At 41.3% G+C, this 22,301-nt stretch overlaps 1 protein-coding gene across 6 annotated transcripts in view; it reads left to right on the top strand.

Annotated features, from left to right (window-relative positions):
* Nucleotides 1-21,386, top strand: part of LOC124542253 — a 44,972-nt gene extending 23,586 nt beyond the window's left edge. For 5 of the 6 annotated variants that reach the window (XM_047120207.1, XM_047120205.1, XM_047120206.1 and 2 more), the window contains 14 exons: nucleotides 5,565-6,147; nucleotides 10,982-11,201; nucleotides 12,141-12,211; nucleotides 12,905-13,011; nucleotides 13,860-13,964; nucleotides 15,591-15,676; nucleotides 16,139-16,230; nucleotides 16,519-16,609; nucleotides 17,130-17,247; nucleotides 19,485-19,623; nucleotides 19,690-19,796; nucleotides 19,871-20,010; nucleotides 20,079-20,324; nucleotides 20,401-21,386. In XM_047120207.1, the coding sequence (XP_046976163.1) occupies nucleotides 5,632-6,147; nucleotides 10,982-11,201; nucleotides 12,141-12,211; nucleotides 12,905-13,011; nucleotides 13,860-13,964; nucleotides 15,591-15,676; nucleotides 16,139-16,230; nucleotides 16,519-16,609; nucleotides 17,130-17,247; nucleotides 19,485-19,623; nucleotides 19,690-19,796; nucleotides 19,871-20,010; nucleotides 20,079-20,324; nucleotides 20,401-20,639 (2,277 nt within the window). In that variant the 5' untranslated portion in view covers nucleotides 5,565-5,631 and the 3' untranslated portion in view covers nucleotides 20,640-21,386. The remainder of the gene's footprint in view (nucleotides 1-5,564; nucleotides 6,148-10,981; nucleotides 11,202-12,140; nucleotides 12,212-12,904; nucleotides 13,012-13,859; nucleotides 13,965-15,590; nucleotides 15,677-16,138; nucleotides 16,231-16,518; nucleotides 16,610-17,129; nucleotides 17,248-19,484; nucleotides 19,624-19,689; nucleotides 19,797-19,870; nucleotides 20,011-20,078; nucleotides 20,325-20,400) is intronic. The other variant, XM_047120208.1, reaches the window with a different exon arrangement.
* Nucleotides 21,387-22,301: the final 915 nt, after the last annotated feature.

Here is a 22,301-nt window from a genome sequence, read left to right as displayed (position 1 = left end):
TCAAAATCTGTTCAGTATAGCGTTAAAAGTGAGGCAGATTTACTTTCTCATTTGTAATGTAAGTATAGAAGTAAAGTTTCATTGATCGTCCGTATCATTTATCCATTGATTTTCCTGCACCTGTTTGCCAATAATTAAGGTCATTTTGGTACTAAAGTGTTAACGCCATTGTAGCAAAAGTACTGCGCCTGTATTAGGTTAGGTTAGGTTTTATTTATCTACTAGCGACCCTCCCCGCCATCACACTGGTGCAATAATGTGACATCATAGTAGAAACTTCAAAACAATCAGTGTTTCTTAACTAAATTATCCATGTATTATAATATAAAAACCTTCTTCTGGAATCACTATATCGGTAAAGAAAAACCGCATCATAATGCGTTGCGTAGTTTCAAAGATTTAAGCATAGGGATATAGGGATAGAGTAAGCGACTTTGTTTTGTACTATGTAGTGATTTTAATATACACATAGTATAAAACAAAGTCGCTTCCCGCTGTTTGTCCCTGAGTGCTCAGATCTTTAAAATTAAATTACAAAATCAAAATATAGTTTATACAAGTTTTCTTATACATGCGCTTCTGAATCGTCATTTAAAGACTATTTTAAGTGAAGCTACCGTCGGTTCGGACAATAGATTCTAACGAGAACCGGCAAGAAACTCAGTTAGTTACACTTTTATAACATTTAAAAGTACAGTCATGTTAGTTAAATACAATTATGTGTGTAAGTCGAGATGGCCTAGTGGTTAAAACGCGTGCATCTTAACCGATGATTGCGGGTTCAAACCCAAGCAAGCACCGCTGATTCACGTGCTTAATTTGTCTTTATAATTCATCTCGTGCTCAGCGGTGAAGGATAACATCGTGAGGCAACCTGCATGTGACAAATTTTATAGAAATGGTGCCACATGAGTATTCCACCAACCCGCATTGGAAATGCGTGGTGGAATATGTTCCAAACCTTCTCCTCAAAGGGAGAGGAGGCCTTTAGCCCAGCAGTGGGAATTTACAGGCTGTTGTTGTGTTGTTGTTATGTGTGTAATATATCCTGCCTGGAAGTCAACAAGTGTTAATTACATGTTTTTCTACATTCCTTCTTTACAAATGTATTTATCACAAAATGAGTTAAATTTTTAAAGTCCGCTTATGAAATCGCTGTCGCCTGTGACTCGAGCCGCGTCTAAGTTCACATGCATTAACGTGTGTATGTTTGGTGTTCGTTAAACGTTTTGTGACGCTTTCAAAGGCACTCCACGTGCGCGCTCGGAGCGATGAAAGGGTTGGTGCCTTTGAGTTGTCCCAGGATCCCGCATTCGAGTAACCCTCGTGACGTCACAGCGTGACGTCTACAACTTTCTAAAGAATTAAACCGGTTTGAAGTCCGTGACACACGGTGGATTGGATTTTTCAGTCGAATATTTTTTTGACGACTCCCCTACTCACACTGTGTACGGTTTTCATGGGTACGCCACTCCGACGTTTCGAGTTCGATTCCCGAGTCGATGTAGAAAAAGTTCGTTAGTTTTCTATGTTGTCTCGGTCTGCGTGTTTGTAGTAGCGTCGTTACTTCTGAACTTCCACAACACAAGTGCTTTAGTTACTCACATTGGGATCAGAGTAAAGTGTGTAATGTTGTCCAATATTTATTATTTATAAAAAGAAATGTAGAAATAAACTTAATTATTTTGATTTTGAGTTATTAAGTCACATTATTGTGTATCATTAGTGTGTATATAAGTGGCCTGAAACAGGAGCCACTATGGTGTGACGTCATATTGGCAAAAACTGTTACTGTAAGCTGTGTTAATGTTGAGTGAGCGCTGGTCATACACAATTGTTGTTTCTACCAATATGACGTCACCAAAATGACTGACAGCGTCTAGCGAGAATAGAAAAGGTTACAAAACGTATTTTATGGAAAGAGAACGTGTTTATTTTGCCGATAATATTATTAGTAGTCGCCTGCGGCTTTAATCGCTTTTTAGGTTGTTAGTTGTCATGTGTCAGGCAAAATAAGTAGCCTATGTCCTTCCATGGAGTTTAAGTTTCATCGAATTCGATTCGTCGGTTCGGTCGTGAAACACCCACAGACAGACAGACGGACAAAGTTACTTTCACATTTATAATATTAATATACATCTGTGTGTCTATATGTATAATTTAATTTTGTTTTTATTCGATAAATTTATCAGCCTTATGTGCTTTTATTTACCATAATGACCTGTAAAAGTAAAGTAAAGTAACAGCCTGTACATTTCCCACTGCTGGGATAAAGCCTCCTCTTCCATTAAGGAGAGGGTTTGGAACATATTCCACCACGCTTTTCCAATGCGGTTTAATGGAATGAACATGTCGCAGAATTTCGATGAAATTAGACACATGCTAGGTTTCCTCACGATGTTTTCCTTCACTGAGCACGAGATGAATTATAAACACAAATTAAGCACATATATAATAGTGGTGCTTGATTGATTGAACCCGCAATCATCGGTTAAGATGCACGCGTTCTAACCTATGAGCCATCTCAGCTCATCGTCTGTATAACAGCCGAACATATAGGTATATATGTAAGTATGTTTGTGTGATAATGAATGGGGCTCCACGGTCGGCGGTCGGTTGCGGCTAATTGCTCGTATTTACGGCGCTGAAGGCCTAAGTCGTCGCGTCGAAGCCTCTTTAGTCGTGGCACGTGACTAATTAGAAGGAAGAAAATACATTCGCGACCCTATAACTATTATTATGTACTTATAACTCGTTTTCGAACGCGTTAGTTTGGGGGGGGGGGATGTTCTAAGTTTAAAATATAGGGGTGAATGTCTTTATCCTCTTTCGTGAGTCAAACCATCTCCATTCAAAATGTCATCAAAATCGGTTCAGTGGTGATATGAAAATGTGGAGCTAATACTTGTCAACTTCCAGATAGGATATATTATAAACATATATAATTGTACATAACTAAATTGATCTTGGGTTTTAATTGATACAAAATAGTAACTACTGCGTTTATTTTTTTAGTTTTTTTTATGGAATAGGTTGGTGGACGAGCATATGGGCCACCTGATGGTAAGTGGTCACGATCACCCATAGACAATCACCCAATGACGCTGTAAGAAATTTTAACTATTCCTTACATCGTCCCTGCGCCATCTAACCTTGGGAACTAAGATGTTATGTCCCTTGTGCCTATAGTTACACTGGCTCACTCACCCTTCAAACCGGAACACAACAATACTGCGTACTGTTGCTTAGCGGTAGAATATCTGATGAGTGGGCGGTACCAACCCAGGCGGTCTTGCACAAAGCCCTACCACCAAGAAATGTTTATAGTTTTTTTTCTCGGTAGGATCTATATTTCGAAAAGCTGCAGACATTTTTAACTTTGCCGTTTCGTAAATTCAAGCTTATTGTAAAATTACGATTCAAAAGTACTTGTGAAAGCCCAATGGAATAAAATATATTTAGATTTTTAGAGTTACATATATAATGTTGTAATTAAATTTCGGATGATCGAACCCGCTATGATCAGTTGAGATAAACACGTCTCAACCACTGAGCTATCACGCCCCTAACTAAACATAGTTAAGAGTTACGTGTTTGTGCATTAATCGCGCCATTATATGCAGCCTGGCGGCGCTGAGAGCTTGAGAACGGTTTAGACGGGTGGTGCTTTAAAGCGCTATCCTTGCGCTGGATGCGTGAAACCGTAACTCAATTTAACGGTGCTTAATATGAGGAGTTAAGCTTTTAACAGATTTCGTACCTACCGTAGCAAGGTAGTAATATACCTGCTCCCCCCCTCCTATGTAATGGAGTTTTGGAAAACATCAGCACATTACTCTGATCCCAATGTGAGTAAAAACGACGGCACCACAAACAATGGGTGATTGTGTACCAAGACCCAAGACGACATAGAAAACTAATAAACCTTTTCTACATCGAATCGGCCGGGAATCGAACCCGGGACCTCGTAGTGAAACCATGATAATCATTTTTAATGAGAATCGTTCTAATATAAGCTCGTATGCTCGTATACAAAGTTGTTTTTCAAAAATTATAAGATAGTATTAATGTATATTATGTATGTATGTATCAGACATTACCTAATGTATATTATGTATGTATGTATGTATGAGACAAGGGTTCTGTTTATATGTATAATGATAAGGTGACTTAAAATTTCGTAGACTCTATTGATATAATTAAACTAGCTCTTTGCTCGCGTACAACATAAAAACATTTCTTAATGGGTGTCATGGAAATATAAGTTATATATGTCTAGTTCTGAAATAATACTTTCATACAACCTTTCATCCCCTTTTTCAACCCATTATAAGACTTTTAAAAAGTAGCTTATATCCTTTCTCAGGCTCTAGACTTTTTGAGTATAGTATGATACAACTTAGATGTAGCGGCAGCAAAATTCGTAAAAGCGATTATTGCCGATTTATACCACCAATAGAAACAGCTCCCTATCGCGCCATTCGACGCTATTCGTCGCTAGATTCCCGCGTCAGTTCGACCCGAGACAGCGAGTGCATGCAAATCGACGCGTCAAATTGACGAATATATTAGGTCGTATGATATTACAAGTTACTACGTTTGTGTAAAGATCATATTCACATAAGAAATATATATTGATAATTTGGGATGGCGTATAGTACGACACAACTTAGATGTCGCATCGGCAAAATTCGTTAAACCGATCACATCCGAATTGAGTACGCTATCCCAAATTATCAATATTTATTTCTCATGTGAATATGATCTTTGCATAAACATAATAACTTGTAATAGTATATGACCAAATATATTCGTCAATTTGACGCGTCGATTTACATGCACTTGCTTTCTCTGACGCGTGAATCTATAGCGACGAATAGCGACGAATGGCGCGATAGGGAGCTAATTCTATTAGTTGTGTAAATCGGCAGTAATCAGTTTTATTTTCATTCCATTGCATTTTCCGATGCTACATCTAATTTGTGTCATACTATACTCAATTCGGATGTGATTGGTTTTACGAACTTTGCTGATGTTACATCTGAGTCGTGTCGTACTGTACCAATTTCCATTTAAATCGGTTCAGTAGTTTGGTCGTGAAAGCGAGACAGACATAGTTACTTTCGCATTTATATTATTAGTATGGATTTTAATTGTCAAATCGATCGCAGGTATAAACTTATTGATTTATTTATAAATGTTGTTTAGGGGTGATACGTTAAACTAACCTTTCCTCTATTTTAAATGGAGGTATGTCAATGGGACACCTGATGGTAAGACATCACCGTCCATAGACAATGACACTGTGAGAAATATTTACCACTCGTTTACGTCACCAATGTGCCACCAACCTACCATTCCTTACATCACCAATACGCCACCACTTTTGGGAACTAAGATGTTACGTCCCTTGTGCCTGTAGTTACACTGCCTCATTCATCCAATGTGTTTTGAATTTTTGGTACCTGCCAAGACATACTTGCACAAAGCATTACCACCAAGTTTCACCATTGTCACCCCCTAAACAATGTTTATGAACAATTCCAAAATTATCTTCAAATCAGGTATCAAATTGAAGTCGGTCAGTCAGTGGAAATGTGTTGATTAATAATGTAGTGATATAAAAACAAAATGGCCGGAACACGTACGTTAAATGTCGAACCGCCCCGCTCGACTGCATACTACTATGCCGACCTCGAAAAGATCAAGAGACAAAATGGCGCCCAAGAACAAGATGGCTGCCCTAAAGACGAGCAGAATCTGAATGAACTCAGCGAGTACGCTGAAACGAATGAGGTCATCAACGATGGCGCCACCAAGGAGATACCACCTCTCCGTGATAGGTGGTCACCGGAGTACACTACGCCAGAGAACGGTGTGAAGGTTGGAGAGACGTACTCCACAGCTGGAACTTTCCCCATGCCGGAGCCTAAGGAGAAGGAACCACTGCTGGCTGAGTTGGAGATCGTTGGGCGCGTGCCGCTAACCCAGTTGGACACAGCCACAGGAGTCAGAAGGAGCAGGAGCTGGTATCTGTGCTGTCCAAATGTCGGAGACGAGGAGATATCCAGGGAATCCTCCTGGAGGTATTCCAGCTTGCGGCCGGTGACAGCTCCTCCGGTTCCAGGGCAGAATGGCTTTCATACGGTAAGATTTTGTGGTGGTGGTTCAATTTCTGGTGATATTGTTGGGTATATGGTGTATTAAACGCAAAACTTGGTATTTAATATGGCACCAGGTCTTGTTGCCTCTGGTGACAGGAGAGCTGGGCCCTCAGACTTTAGGAATATATTGTTATATATATATTGTTTTCAATTCTTAAAAGATAAATCTATACTATCTATATATATACTATATCTAATTTTATCAAAATTGTGCCACGTGTGCATTCCACCAAACCGCATTGAAACAGCGAGGTGGATATGTTCCAAAACCTCTACTGAATGGGAGAGGAGGCCTTAGCCCAGCTGTGGGAAATTTACAGGCTGGTACTTTACATTACTTTTAAATCTATACTAACATTTCAAATCTGATTATTCGGTTGGGTGAGCTGATAAATGAACAACTAGTCCGCTTTGAAAGACTCCTTCCATTTCGCCAGTCCAACTACATACCATCCCCCCCCCCCAAAGAAGCCGCAATTATAAACAAGTAATTAAAATAACCATTTAGGGATTGTTACGATGATCGATGTCGTTATAACATGCGATTTCAATTAATTAAATGGCAAAGCAAAAAGTATCGGATAGTCTTCACTGCATATTATAAAACAAAGTTTGTCTGTCTGTGTGTTCGCGTTGAAATCGAAAACAACTGATTTTCATGCACTTCTTACTAATAGACATATATAATACATAATTTACTAGAGACTTAACCCCGGCTTCGCACGGGTGCAATGCTTTTACTAAATATACTGCAGATTTTTTTAATTTACGACATCACATTGGAAATTTACTGACTAACTTCACTTGGTGGTAGGGCTTTGTGCAAGACCGTCTGGGTAGGTACCACCCACTCATCAGTTATTCTACCGCCAAAAAACAGTACTCAGTATTGTTGTGTTCCGGTTTGAAGGGTGAGTCAGTGTAACTACAGGCACAAGGGGCATAGCATCTTAGTTCCCAAGGTTGGTGGCGCATTGACGATGTAAGTAATAGTTAATATTTCTTGCAGCGTCATTGTCTATGGGTGATGGTGACTTACCATCAGGTGGCCCATGTGCTCGTCCGCCAATTTATACCATAAAAAAAAGGAATTTCTAAAATTATCATTGTTTCTCTACTGTTGTATAATTATATTGTCCATGTATTATATACAAAAACCTTCTAAAATCGGTCTATCCATTAAAAAAACCCGCATCAAAATCCGTTGCGTAGTTTTAAAGATTTAAGCATGCATAGGGATATACGGACAAGAAAGCGACTTTGTTTTATACTACGTAGAGATTGAGCTTTTTGTGTTAATGATTTGATATAGAACGACAAGTATTAAACATATCAGAAAGAGCAATATTTTTTTAATTAAAGGTACCCGTGCGGAGTCGGGGCGGGACGCTAGTTATCCAAACGAAAACTCGACCAAGGTCAATCAATACCTCTCGACTCTGCGGAGACTTAAATTTATTTTAAACTCTATGAAGTAATACTAACCAGTGGCGGATTTACCAATATACTAAGTAGGCTGGAGCCTAGGGCGGTAGATTTAGAGGATTCGGAAATTTAGCCCAAATATGTTATTATCTTACAGAAAATAAAAAAAACACTTATAATTATATGAATACACATTACGTCCGTAATCCGTATATTCGTCACTACATAGAGAGTTGGAAAAATAATCTAGTAACTGACAGAAATATCACCTAGTTTATAATCATACTAATAACGGGAAAAAACCGATGTAATGAGGACGATAGAACACAAATCATAAATGTTGCAAAAAAGTGGGGGCGGCGAAAATTGAATAGCCTACTAGCGGCAGATTTGTAAATCCGCCACTCTTCAGTAGTGCAGTGTAGAGTATCACCTAAGAGCTGAGACGGCCCAGTGGTTCCAAGCCCTCTCCTTAATGGAAGATGAGTCCTTATCTCAGCAGTGGGAAATGTACAGGCTATTACTTTACACTCATACTAGCAAGTATGTTATTTGTCTAAAAATAGAGGGATATATAAATAATGTGAACGTATGTGATCATCCAGTATTTAATATCCTTTAAGGAGGTTTCATGGAGGCAGAAGTTTATCATTCATTCATTCATTCCTGATGCCAGTAATATATAGGTACATGTTAGGTTAGGTTAGCCAAAGGAATTTGTGGAATGTTTCTGGGAAATTTGTCCCTAGTATGTGGTATTTAGGACGCAAGTTTTTAAAACGGAAACAGATGTTAGACACACACACAGAGAGAGGCACACACACAAGCGCGTTCTACCATTAACTATTTTCATTAGTATTTTTTGTAATTATTAGCTCATTTCTTCTTGTAACTTTGAATTAAAGTATGAGTGTGTTCAGGACTTTAAAGTCGAGACGGCCCAGTGGTTAGAACGCGTGCATCTTAACCGATGATTGCGGGTTCAAACCCAGGCAAGCACCGCTGATTCATGTGCTTAATTTGTCTTTATAATTCATTTCGTGCTCAGCGGTGAAGGAAAACATCGTAAGGAAACCTACATGTGACAAATTTCATAGAAATTCTGCCACATGTCTATTCCACCAACCCGTATTGGAACAGCGTGGTGGAATATGTTCCAAACCTTCTCCTCAAAGGGAGAGGAGGCCTTTAGCCCAGCAGTGGGAATTTACAGGCTGTTGTTGTTGTTCTTGTTGTTGTTGTGTTCAGGAAGAGTGACTTCTTCTGGCACGGGCGCTCATGGTACTCAAAAGAAGTTCAATCTTTGTGATGTTATTGTACTGTCTTGGTTATTGATGAAATAATCATTTATTATTATTATAGATGTAACAACTTTGTTGGTAAATTGCTCGAGAAAGATTAGACTGCATTATTTATATGTTATTATGTATATATCTACCAAACCGCATCGGAGCTGCATATGGAATTAAACTCTGAACCATCTCTTCAATGCCTTTAAATCTTAGTCCAGCAATGAGATACTAATGGGCCGTCACCGTAAGGGATAATCCAAAAATTGAGTTCCTGGAAAATCAACAAAAATAGTTACTAACGTAATTTTTTTCCCAATTAAATTTATAACCCAATTCTTTTAGGGAGTACGCGTACCACAAATTCAAACTATGAAATCATGACGATGGTATACAGCAACAGCCTGTGAACTTCCCATTGTTGGGCCAAGGCCTCCTCTCCCTTTGAGGAGAAGGGTTTGAAATATTCTTCCACACTCCCAATGCGAGTTGGTATAATGCACATGTGGCAGAATTTCAATGAAATTAGACACATGCAGGTTTCGCGATGTTTTCCTTCACCGCCGAGCACGAGATGAATTATAAACACAAATTAAGCATATAATATATTGAAATAAAACTAGTTATAACGGATTTGAATATCGTATATTAATTATTTTTGACATCCCGACGTTTCGAGCACTTTACAGCGTTCGTGGTCACGGGTAGACTAAGGTGGCATTTGTCTATTTGAAGAACAAAATAAATATTATTTTATAAATATATAAATAATAATATACGCGATTCAAATCCGTTATAACTAGTTTTATTTCAATGTGTAATAATCGCGAAAATTTAAGACAACATCATATAATATATGCCTGGATTCGAACCCGCTATCATCAGTTAACATGTACGCGTTCCAACCACTGGGCCATCTCGGCTTGATGGTATATCCATAAACAATGGTACCTATAATAGTTTTCCGTTATTTACGACGATTCATTATCATACTATTTTATACATCGCCAAATCAGTGCACCGGCACTTTGCGTTCTAAATACTGAACAATTATAAATTCCGATGCATCGTGCGTTACCAGAAACGGTGACCGTTGACGCATTACAATCGACGTCGGAAACGGTGCGATCGCCGTCACCACCCGCCCAAAGTGGACCTTTAGGCGAGAGGCGATTTGAATGACTACTAAAATCCATTTTATATTATTTAGTAGAGGTTAAGGAACCCAGTAAAGGTTTAAAAAAAATCCATATTCAAATAGCGCGCGAAAACGCTACTCGGACAATATGGCGCTGCAATGGGCTTGGTGACGTCACTCGCCTGTATTTTAATCTGTGCTACATATAGTAGGCAAGCAAGTGACTTCATCATAAGCCGGGCCAATCAGGAGAGTTTTGTGTCACGTGACAAACGTTTGAAATAATGTATTTGTATTTATTGATTTTTGAATAATATAAGTATTTTTTTCAACTTTCATTAATAAATAATCATTTTAAAAATGAGTTTAAAACTCATGATATACAGGGTTATTGGTAATTCGACGTACATCCGCTAGGGGGTGATAGGGTAACTATTTGCAATAATTTTAACCCCCATATGCATAATCTAAAAGTGAACCATTTTCGAGTTATCACGTTTTTTAGCTTTTTTCAATATTTGTCAAGAATACAACTTCAAAACGAAAAAAATATCAATTAAAATCTATTTTTTTCTTCTGCTTTATAAAAACGAATAAACACTGAATATTTGTCAATATTTAAACAATCGTTTTCGGCCCAAATTTAAAAATGGGAGACGAAAAACGATATTATTTCAATATTTTTTAAATTTTCTTTTTAGTTTCTTAGTCTCTACAAAACTAAAACTCTGTAACAGAGCACAGTACACACAGTATTTTCTATAGTGCATCATGCAGGATTTCTATCTTTGAAAATTCGTATTCTAATAATTGTGTAATCTGTAACTCGCAATCTTCTGCGGATGATACTGGCGACGAGCCGTAAACTTCTACGTCTATTTATTTCACACAGTAACAGCAAATTTAACAACCTTCCTATTCGAAATAATAAAAATAATTCCAACAGAAAATTCTATTTATTTCAGGTAGCAACCCAGAGCAGCGGCCGAGTCGATGATGTGGCAACACTGCGCGCAGAACGCGACGCGCTCGCTCGCGCGCTCGCCTCCGAGCGTCAACGCGCGGCCGCGGCTGCGCGCGCGCACGACGCGAGGCTCGCTGAGTTGCACGGCGTTATAGCCGAGCTGGTTCGGCGCAGGGCTGCTGATAAACGCGCTAAGGCCATACCGGAAGAGGAGATATCGGGTAATTTGATGTGCTTTTAACTCACTATTTTTAGTTGTGTCGACAGGGCACAGATTATTTCGCCAACGTACGCCACGTGGGTTGAAGAAGACACAAATGAGATTGATCATTTGATTGATTGTAGAAAAACTGTCGTTGAAATTGGTAGGAAGTTTATTAATTGTGTTAAGATGTGAAGGTTACCTAGCCTGCCTTATGCTAATTATTTTGACGGCAATTTGGTTCAGAGCCTATTTCAATCGAATCGATGATGAAGAGCCAACGATCAAATATAATTTAAGAAACTTCAATTTTATTTCAATAGTTACTTTACTTGGTGGTAGGGCTTTGTGCAAGCCCGCCCGGGTAGGTACCACCCACTCATCAGTTATTCTATCGCCAAACAACAGTACGCAGTATTGTTGTGTTTTGGTTTGAAGAGTGAGTGAGCCAGTGTAACTACAGGCACAAGGGACATAACATCTTAGTTCCCAAGGTTGGTGGCGCAATGAAGATGTAAGGCATAGTTAAATATTTCTTTCAACGTCATTGTCTATGGGTGATGGTGACCGCTTACCATCATGTGGCCCAGATGCTCGTCCGCCAAGCAACTTCACCGATATTATCACAGATTAACAATGATATCGCATCAAGGCAAAGTTGACAGTAGTTATATTGTCTTTACTCCTCTTATGGAGACTTCTGCTTTTTTATCGATGGAAACAATTAAGCACCCGATGAATTTGTCCCCCGCCCTTGGACATTGTAATACTAGGACGTTTCCAGGTGCGTTTCTGGTCTTTAGGAATGAGTAGGCTCTTTTCTTGAAGGTTCCCATGATGTATCGCTGAAAACTGTCTCCGCTGAGTAGTTATTCAAGGCAGAAAATGAATCATCATATGGGCACACTTTCCTACAAAATATTTCCTACTAGTTGATAAGGTTATTCAATTTTTTCAGAGGAATGCGAGTCGACCACCCAGCCGGCTGGCGAGCTGGACAACGATGCGGACATGTCGCAGACCGAACAGGTGATGCTTGCTCTTTTCCTCATCTTCTATCTCGTTCCCACACAATTGGAGACGATCATGAATTTTTATTGGAGTTTTGATACTTCAACATATTTCATAACTATGTACAACAGTTGATGTTTTGTAACGCACTAAGATTTTCTTCATCTGGGAGAAAGGAGAGGTTCTTAGTGGGTTATGCCAGTGTACCAGTATGCAATGCTTATCAGGACAAAAGTGCTGAATGTTTCAATATATAGAATGAGGTTTCAATAAAGATTACGCCATCAAATCTTCTTGATGTCATGAGTCCTCCTACTCCTGGTAGATTTTAATGTTGATGTGTCTTAAAAGTTATTTTTGAACCAGTTCTAAACAAATAATTGAACTCAAGTTATTTTGATACTCACACATTTGATATTGGTAATTGTTAAATCTACAGTTCTGTTTCAAAAATCTTGATAGCTATTGTAATAGTATTTATGTTAAGTTAGTGGAAGTAGCTAGCCGTAGAGGGGAGGGAGAAAGAAATATCTCTGATCCTACTATTGGACATCTGACGCCGTAAAAACCTAACCTAACCCATATTCTTAGTTGTCCGTATGTGTTATAATGGTTTAGAATCCCAATCAAAATTTAGTAGGTTTCCCATACCCAATAAGTGGCTAGTATATATTAAAAGCTTATGTTAATAAATCATGTATGTTTTTCCAGAATGATAACTCCTCGCTCTTAAGTCCAGCGGAGCTCCCAACACCCCAAGATCCGAAGTTGGAGCCTCTGCCGGACGACACTGACGTCAGCACCACGGATAATATCAGGTACGTCAGATGATGGGTAGGAGAGCCCCAAAGATGTTATACGAAGTTCTTTCTCGTGGCTAGAGTGAGCCGGGGGAAATCACCACGCCAGGAAGCGTTATTCTCCCCTCCAAACGACCCTTCTCCATGTTTTATATTCTATTAGATACCGTAAGAAAATCCACAACGATTTTTTAAACATTTTCTGCTTCGCACAACCTGTCAGTGGAACCAGCTTTTTACGGCGGTTTTGCCAAACCGATACGACTTGGGAACCTTCAAGAAAAATGCGTACTTTCTTATACAAGCTGGTCATTTTCCAGCAAGCCTCATGATGATGTATATGTCCATGGTGGTGTGGCTTTCCATCAGGAGAGTCCTGCTCGTTTGTCATGTAAAGCAAAAAAAGTCCAAGTATATTTGAAGGCGTCATATTGTTTATCTATAGTCAAACATCTTTTTTTTACGGTACAGGTTGGCGGACGCGCATATGGGCCACCTGGTGGTAAGTGGTCACCATCACCCATAGACAAGACGCTGTAAGAAATATTAACTATTCCTTACATCGTCAATGTATCACCAACCTTGGGAACTAAGATGCTATGTCCCATGTTCCTGTAGTTACACTGACTCACCCTTCAAACCGGAACACAACAATACTGTGTACTGTTATTTGGCGGTAGAATATATGAGTGGGTGGTACTACCCAGATGTGCTTGCACAAAGCCCTACCACCAAGAATCTCGTAAGAAACATTTTGCAAAGACAGAAGATTACAATTTCAAGGTCAAATTTGACGCTAAGCTATAACGTATCTGATGCAAAAGTAGCTCTCTGTATTGTACGAACTTCTGTTTTCTCGTTTTCAGATTGGAGACACCCAAAGTGGAAGTCTCCCCCCCCCAGGGGTCCGAGCAGTGCTCAAGTCTGATGCTGTCTGAGAGAGACTCAGAGATCTGCGTCAGCACTGCGAGGTTTGAATGACGGACATTTGTTTTATTACCCTTTAAATTATTTTTAGCAATGATATTCTAATAACATATATGTTATATCCATACTAAACAACAGAAAAGTGTGCCGCGCCGGGGACCGTTTATTTTACATTTCGTTACAAGTGAAAAGGATAGCTTGATAAAAACAATAAGTAAAAGGGATAACTAGATGTTTTAATTACGCAAAACGTATTACTACGTAATTATGATGTGTTATAACGTGTTACTACGTAAAACGACTAAAGGCAAACGTCCCAATTGGGACGTTTTCTAGTCTACACTTTTTGTGCGTTAATAACATATCTGTTTACTACAACATCATTGATTTTTAGTCAATGAATTAAATACTTAGAATCTCCTTTGAATCATTATAATAAATAGATAGATATTGGACAACATCACACACATTACTCTGATCCCAATGTGAGTAGCTAAAGCACTTGTGTTGTGGAAGATCAGAAGTAACGACGGCACAAACACCCAGACCCGAGACGATATAGACAACTAATGAACTTTTTCTACATCGACTCGGCTGGGAGTGGCGTACCCATGAAAACCGGTGTACACACCACTCGACCACGGAGGTCGTTCAATTATATACAACAACAGCCTGTAAATTCCCACTGCTGGGCTAAAGGCCTCCTCTCCCTTTGAGGAGAAGGTTTGGAACATATTTCACCACGCTGTTCCAATGCGAGTTGCTAGAATGCACATGTGGCAGAATTTCTATGAAATTTGTCACATGCAGGTTTCCTCACGATGTTTTCCTTCACCGCTGAGCACGAGATGAATTATAAACACAAATTAGGCACATGAATCAGCGGTGCTTGCCTGTTAAGATGCACGCGTTCTAACCACTGGGCCATCTCGACTCTTGTTCAATTATATAATGTTTATTAACTGAATAATAGGCTATTTGACAATGCGAAAAATAAATTGTGAATTATTGTAAGCAGTGTATATTATGAGTTTAAAAATGGTTATTTACTAACGAAAGTTGACAATAATATTTAATTTATTTAAAGATCCATAAATAAAAGTGCATTTTTTCAAACGTTTGTTACGTGACACAAAACGCTCCTGATTGGCCGGGCTTATGATGACGTCACTTTCTTATTATCCTTAATTTTCTACTATATTTGCCACAGATTAAAATACAGCAAAGTGACGTCACCGACCCCATTCCAGCGCCGTATTGTCCAAGTACCGTAATATGTACTAGAAATAAAAAAAAATCAACTTTTATTGGGTTTCTTAACATCTACTAAATAATATAAAATGGATTATAAAAACCAGTCAAATAGCCTATTGTTATAATAATATTACTTGTGATATACTGACGACCTCCGTGGTCGAGTGGTGTGTACACCGGTTTACATGGGTACGCCACTCTGAGGTCCCGGGTTCGATTCCCGGCCGAGTCGATGTAGATTACCATTAGTTTTCTATGTTGTCTTGGGTCTGGGTGTTTGTGGTAACGTCGTTACTTCTGATCTTCCATAACACAAGTGCTTCAGCTACTTACATTGGGATCAGAGTAATGTATGTGATGTTGTCTCATATTTATTATTTATTATTATATTTGAATGGCAATGCATGTGGCTGCAGGTGTTGCCAGTACGCGCGCGCGGCGGGCGGCGCGGCCAGCTGCGAGCGCCAGCGCGGCTCGCCCGGCCTGCTGCCGCCCTCGCCCGGTAACGCAGCCCCCCGGCCCTCTAAGGGGCCATAAGTGCACAGGGGGTATTCTCCCCCCCTTAACGCGACGGGGACGCCTCCAAACCGCAAGAAATTCAGATACAAAACCTACTTAAATTACGAGACATAAGGGCCATACGTGCGCAGGGGGGTATTCTCCCCCTCTTAACGCAACGGGGACGCCTCTAAATCACAATTAATTCAGATACATAACTAATTTAAATTACGAGACACGGTATACTAAACTTCCTAGCTCAGGAAGTCTAGTGAAAAATTCTCTATCGAAAGACTAATTTTTGTTGTCTTAATTAAGGGTTTGAACCCAGGACCCGAGGTCTAGTGACAAGAATAATGACTACGACAATAATCTGCTACCCAAGTGCCAATAATGTGGAGTTAAATAGCTTAATTCAAAAGTTGGTCCTTCGAGCCGGATACAATATAACAATATGTCTGTACAGGTCGCTGTGAGTCCAGGGAAGCTAAGGTCGCGTCGCGGGTTCGACTCCGGCGCACGGAAGACACCGAGTCCAATCAGATATCAGACGATGAGGTGAATGTTTAATTTGTAAAAATGCAAAACGAGATTGGTTTCATTCATTACAAAAGCTTAGTAGAGATGCTTTGTTAGTATTCTAAAATTAAATGAAAAATTTCGACCTTCATGGAAAGTAACCTGAGTGCACAGAATGCACAGAGTTCAAGCACAAGATCCATGACTCTTGTCTACTTTTTGGGCTACTATGGAATATTGTCAAGTTATCAACTCTTGATCGCATTTGCGATTTGATATTGCGTTCTGAACATTTAAATATGGCTATTGACCTAGTGCTTTCCGCAGGCCTGGTGCGTGGAGGCTGCGGAGCGCCTTGCACTCGACGTGTGCGCGCAGGCCGACCTCCGCGAAGCCCTGGTGTCAGCCTCCAACGACGGTACGTTCCTCCGATCTTTATCTACCTTCAAACTCATGTATGGCATCTTTTTACTGACTATGTTAAAACAGTGTTATAGTTTTTTGGGCCCTACTAAGACCGGACGGTGGAGTATCCGTCAATCTGTCACCAGGTTGTATCTCATGTATCGTGATTACAAGGACACTAGACTTTCTTGGTGGTAGGGCTTTGTGCAAGCCCGTCTGGGTAGGTACCACCCACTCATCAGTTATTCTACCGCCAAACAACGGTACTCAGTATTGTTGTGTTCCGGTCTGAAGGGTGAGTGAGCCAGTTCAACTACAGGCACAAGGGACATAACATCTTAGTTCCCAAGGTTGGTGGCGCATTGACGATGTAAGGAATAGTTAATAATTCTTACAGCGTTAATGTCTATGGGCGATGGTGACCACTTACCATCAGGTGGCCCATATGCTCGTCCGCCAACCTATACCGTAAAAAAAAAGACAGCTCCACAGATGGTATATTTGTGTCGTTGTGTACTGTATGGGGTGCGCAGGCGTGGGCGTGGGCGTGGGCGCGGCGGCGCGGGCGTGGCGCGCGCGCTGCGTGCGGCTGGCGGCCGACTGCCGCGTGCTCGACGCCGCCCTCGCGCGCGCCGTCGACACCGCGCACAGGTACGCACGCACACACACACACACGCACGCCTGATCAACAATCACTGTTTTATTTTAAGAAAATAACTATACAGGTACGCACACACACGCACACACAGGCCTGATCAACATACATTGTTTTATTCTAATAACATAACTATAGAAATGGATTCTACCGTCAAATACAACATAACATTGTTCTTTGACTTTTACGATTTAGCTATTTCTTTTTAGTGCTTTGAATATTTGAAAGATTTTTTTTTTTGTATGAAGAAAGACATAAATTCATGAAATTCTCCAAGTCTCCAATTACGGATTTAATAGATAATTGTACGATTTATTCCCCGATGTTTGCGTCTAATGTAAGATATACAGGTTGTTTGTTTTAAATTGGCCAATAGGTGAAAATCGGTTTCCAATAGAGATATCTTAAAGACTTTCTTAGATAACTATAGTTATTTATTTATTTTTAAAATTTTGACGTATTAATTTTTTTCATTAAGTGAGAGTTGTGCATAGGAATAAATACTAATTCACCAATTTTTTTTGATGGATATCGATGCCGTATCATATAAAGATCATTTTATTGTATGATTAAAAAAAAATTGGGACGTTGGAAGTTGGTCAAATTTTGAAGCCTTTTTTTGTCAAACATTATAATCAACATTTTTCTATGGATAACTCATCATTGACCAAGTAATAAGTAGGCAAATTTATGGCCGTAAAAGAGTTAAAGTTTCCTTACAAAGTTTTCCGATATCGCTTATGGATTCGGATTGGTAGTCCAACTCAAAAGTAACTTGCTATATTTTTTATTCTGTATTCTACACCACCCCAGAGGTAGAGAACTAGGCGCGTTTTTTTTAACAGTGGTATCCCCAATAAGCCTAATCCACTACAACAATTGAGCTGAGATGGCCCAGTGGTTAGAACGCGTGCAACTTAACCGATGATTGCGGTTCAAACCCAGGCAAGCACCACTATATATATGTGCTTAATTTGTGTTTATAATTCATCTCGTGCTCGGTGAAGGAAAACATCGTGAGGAAACCTGCATGTGTCTAATTTCATCAAAATTCTGCCACATTTGCATTCCACCAACCCGCATTGAAACAGCGTGGTGGAATATGTTCCAAACCCTCTCCTCCCTTACAAATATCACATCTTTAAAGAACAGTTACAGTTACAGTTACTTTACGATCTATCATGGTTTGTAATAAACTGTGTGAGATTCTCATTTCTCCAATCACAGTCGCTGTCAGATTATCAATCTCTGCCTTGATTATATAATCTGTAAAATGCTAAATTGATTCTCCTTCAGAAATTTGAAAAATATTGGGCGACACCAATATGCAGAATTAGAAGGATCGTTTTCCCAAACGAGTTGATTACAAGAAACTAGCTTAATAGCTAGCAAACTATCCATAAAATACTAGAATCATCATCACCTTCTTCTGTGCTAGCTGTAGGCATTTTTTGCTCATAGGTAGCTTGATTGGATACTCCATCATTTACTAATCAGGGTTATTTTTCTGCATGTCTCGTCAATCGTGATTGACTTAGCTGGTCTATCCATAGTGAGATCCAAAAGGGCCTGTAATTCTATTTTATAGCTGCGCGCGCCAAAGTCGGCATTCAAAGTGCAGATAACGAAAAACTGACGACGAGAGTGACAAATTTGTCGATAGTGCGCGCATTGCTATGAAAAAACGTAAAGACGCTGACAGTTTCGTCACGGGCTCGTTCGCCGGTCGGCGGACACAAATGTCACCCAATTGTCAAGTCGTAACATGCGCGCAGCTCCATACATATCCGCGGACTTGACGAGAGTGACGAAACAGTCACCGTGACAAAAATCACCGGAGCGCGCTAGCTCTTAATCGTTGTATCTGTTACTGTAATAGCAGCTTTAGGGGGATAGCATTTTAGTTTTTCGTTCTCTAGTGCGTAATACGAGGAAAATATATCAGCATTAGTTACTTCTTGGGTACTTTTTCTCAGCGTCTTATATTGCCACTTTGATAATTTAAGAGACAAAAACAAACCTAAAGCTACATCAGATGCAAATTTTGATTTAGTTTTTTTTTAAAAAAAAAAAAGATAATCTTTTACTTTTTGTACATCCTGTGGATTCTTAAGCGAGTTGAGCCTAGGGTCATATCCAATTACCTGCAAATTTATGGCTTCTGATTAGTCCGCGTCACTAATGACTGCATCCCTCACGCCGGAGCCCTCACCCCGACCGTCCCGTGCCGCAGGCTGTCGTGCGCGTGCGCGCTGCAGGAGTCGTCGTCGGTGGCGCTGTGCTCGGCCCTGCGCGCCGCCGACCGCGCGCTGGAGACCTACGACGTGCTGCTGGCGCTGCAGGAGACCAGCGCCGGCGCCGGCACGCCCGAGGTGACGTCCCGTGTGTGTGTGTGCGTGCGGTGCCCGGGCGCCTTGTGACGCGGTGTGTGTGTGCAGCGCGAGGCGGCCGAGGCGGTGGCGAGGCGCCTGCTCGCTCGCCTGGAGGCCGCGCCGGCCTGGGGCGAGCCGCTGCTGTCGCCGGGGCCCTGGCAGAGCCACAACCAGTGAGTCCCGTCGCGGTGCCGCCGTGCGCTGTGCTCTGTGTGTCTGTGTGCGTCACGCGCGTGCTCGTCGGCAGGAGCGGCGAGTGGGAGGAGGGGGCGGAGCCCTGGAGCGAGCAGTGCGAGGCGCGGCTGCGAGCGCACGCCGCGCGCCTCAAGAGCGACACCGCCGCGCTGCGGGCGCTGCGCCCCCCGCCGCGCCTCTACTCGCCGCACGGTGAGGCCCCTGTGCACTCGGCACGAGCCTGGCCTTACTGACGATGTAATGTGTGTACCTGACCGCAGACATGGACGAGGAGGAGGGCTGCGGGGACAGCGTCAGCATGGCGGAGATGGAGGCGGCCGTCATGATGCAGGTGAGGGGTCCGCAGGTGCTCCGGTGTCGGGTACTCTTGTCAATTGATGAAGTAAGACATCGGCGTGCGCGCCGCGGTTGCGTTTCAGGAGATGCTGATCGCGAGAGAGGCGCAGGAGACCGAGCGCGCCCGCGCGCTGATGCACGACGCGAGCAAGCCCGCCGAGCCGCACAAGGTCGGTGTGCGGGCGAGGCTCCCACTGTCGACGTAGCTGTGCTGACGCTGTGTGTGTAACTGCGCTGCTGTTGCAGGGCGAGTCGACGCGCAGGCGCCGCCCCCGGGAGCGGCACTGGCTCGACGCGCCGGCCTCGGAGACCGACTTATAATGCGGCGCCGGACCAGAAACGTGTACGCAAGATGGCGCGCGCGGCCCCGCACGCCGACCGCTCAGATTCGTTATTTTTGCAAATCCGGCTCGAAGGACCAAACAGCGTCTCGGCCTCTCCCAGTACACGCGCCTCGCCCGTGCGGAGTCGCGCGTCGCTACTAGCGATAACACAAGATTACATAATGTTTAAACTCGGTGTAATAACGCTTATGAATGTTGAAATAAAAACGCAAAATTAAAAAAATAACATATAGGCTATATAATAACATAAGATTGCATTTATTGTCTGTTGCGCGAGCGGCCCGCCTGGCGCCGCGTGTGTGCGCGTGCGCAGGCGGCGTTGCGGTATTATATATTTTAATGTCAGTGTTCGCCAAACTTCGGATTTCTGATATGGAAATTGTATTGACTGTTTTAAGCGGTAACATCACATATTTTTTAAATGTCAACTCGAATTGAACTCTAATTCATTCGTAATAAGGTTTATTTTAGATTGATTTCACGAAGACGTTGCAACGTTTTTGTTTCGCTGTAAATAAACTACGATTAAGGTTCGCGCGGCCAAGGAGTGGAAATCGGTACTAACTAGTCTCTAAACGAAGTTTTCCTCTTTATCTCAGTGACTGTGTTTGTATGGAGTTGTATGAAACGAGAGGCGTGAATCGGAACGAGGCCCCTTTCGCGATGTGTCTGCTAGGCCCTCCCGACATCGTACGGTTCTTTTAAAGTTGAAATTTCCCACTCAACAAAAGAGTTACTGAACTATTCAAGTCAACCGGACTCATAGTTGCGCAGATGTCGTTACGATTCTCGCCCTTATTACGAGTACAATAATATATACAATGCTATGTACAGCCGGGGTAAGAAGAGGTTCGTCACCTTAAGATCTATTTTCGTGTGCTCAGTACGAGCGATCTGCTTTACCGATCGAGAATGACATATTGCGTCGCAGTGATTCGATGTTTAGATTCAAAAGGTACTAAGAGTTTGAGACTTGATAAAGGAATTAAGTTTTCTTACTCTGACTGTACATCTGGATTAAAGGTCCAAACCCTAAACCTTCCTCTGGAATCACTCTATCTATTGACGAAAACCGCATCAAAATGCGCTGCATCATTGAAAAGATCCAAGTGTACTAATGGGGGTTGGAAATTGTGACGGCCTACTCACCCCCAAGTGTCGATATGGGAGAAGGGGCCTCGTTCCGACGTGTTATATATTTCCAAATCAATTATATGTAAAGCCATATCTCTAAAACGTAAGATTATAGCTAGTTAGTTAAGGACTGCCATTTTGTGTTTACGATTACAAGTAGAGCTAGCAGTGCTCTCCAAAGAGCTGAGGCGACGAATGCGTTCGCAGTTTCGGAGCGAGTTTTACAGATTTTATGCGACAGTTTTAATATGTAACACCCTGTATTTATCCCACTGCTGGGCGTGGGCCTCTGCATTAAATTAATTGGTTTTTAGAAACATTTCAATACGAAGCTTAGTGCTTAAACTTCATCATGACGCTTATAAAAAACGGAATAAAATAAGAGCCCAACTAAATATTTATTTTCTGTTGTTCAGTATCTGTTGTTATGGCGTCAACAGACATATATAATCTGTGGTAATTTCAACTGTCAGACTATCACGTTCACGAGATGCCACCCGGTAACAAGACTCGCGAGAGACACCACAGACAATATCGAATCGAGTAGCCGACAGAAAGACAGCTCGTAAAATCTGTAATATGTGTTAATAGACAATGTTAATAATACAGTATAGTGCGACACAACTTAGACGTAGCTTGGGCAACCTTAATAAAACCGATTACTGCCGA

The sequence above is a fragment of the Vanessa cardui genome, chromosome 30 (genome assembly GCF_905220365.1).
Source record: "Vanessa cardui chromosome 30, ilVanCard2.1, whole genome shotgun sequence".
NCBI classification, from domain to species: Eukaryota; Metazoa; Arthropoda; class Insecta; order Lepidoptera; family Nymphalidae; genus Vanessa; species Vanessa cardui.
This window is presented reverse-complemented; position numbering and strand designations above follow the sequence as displayed.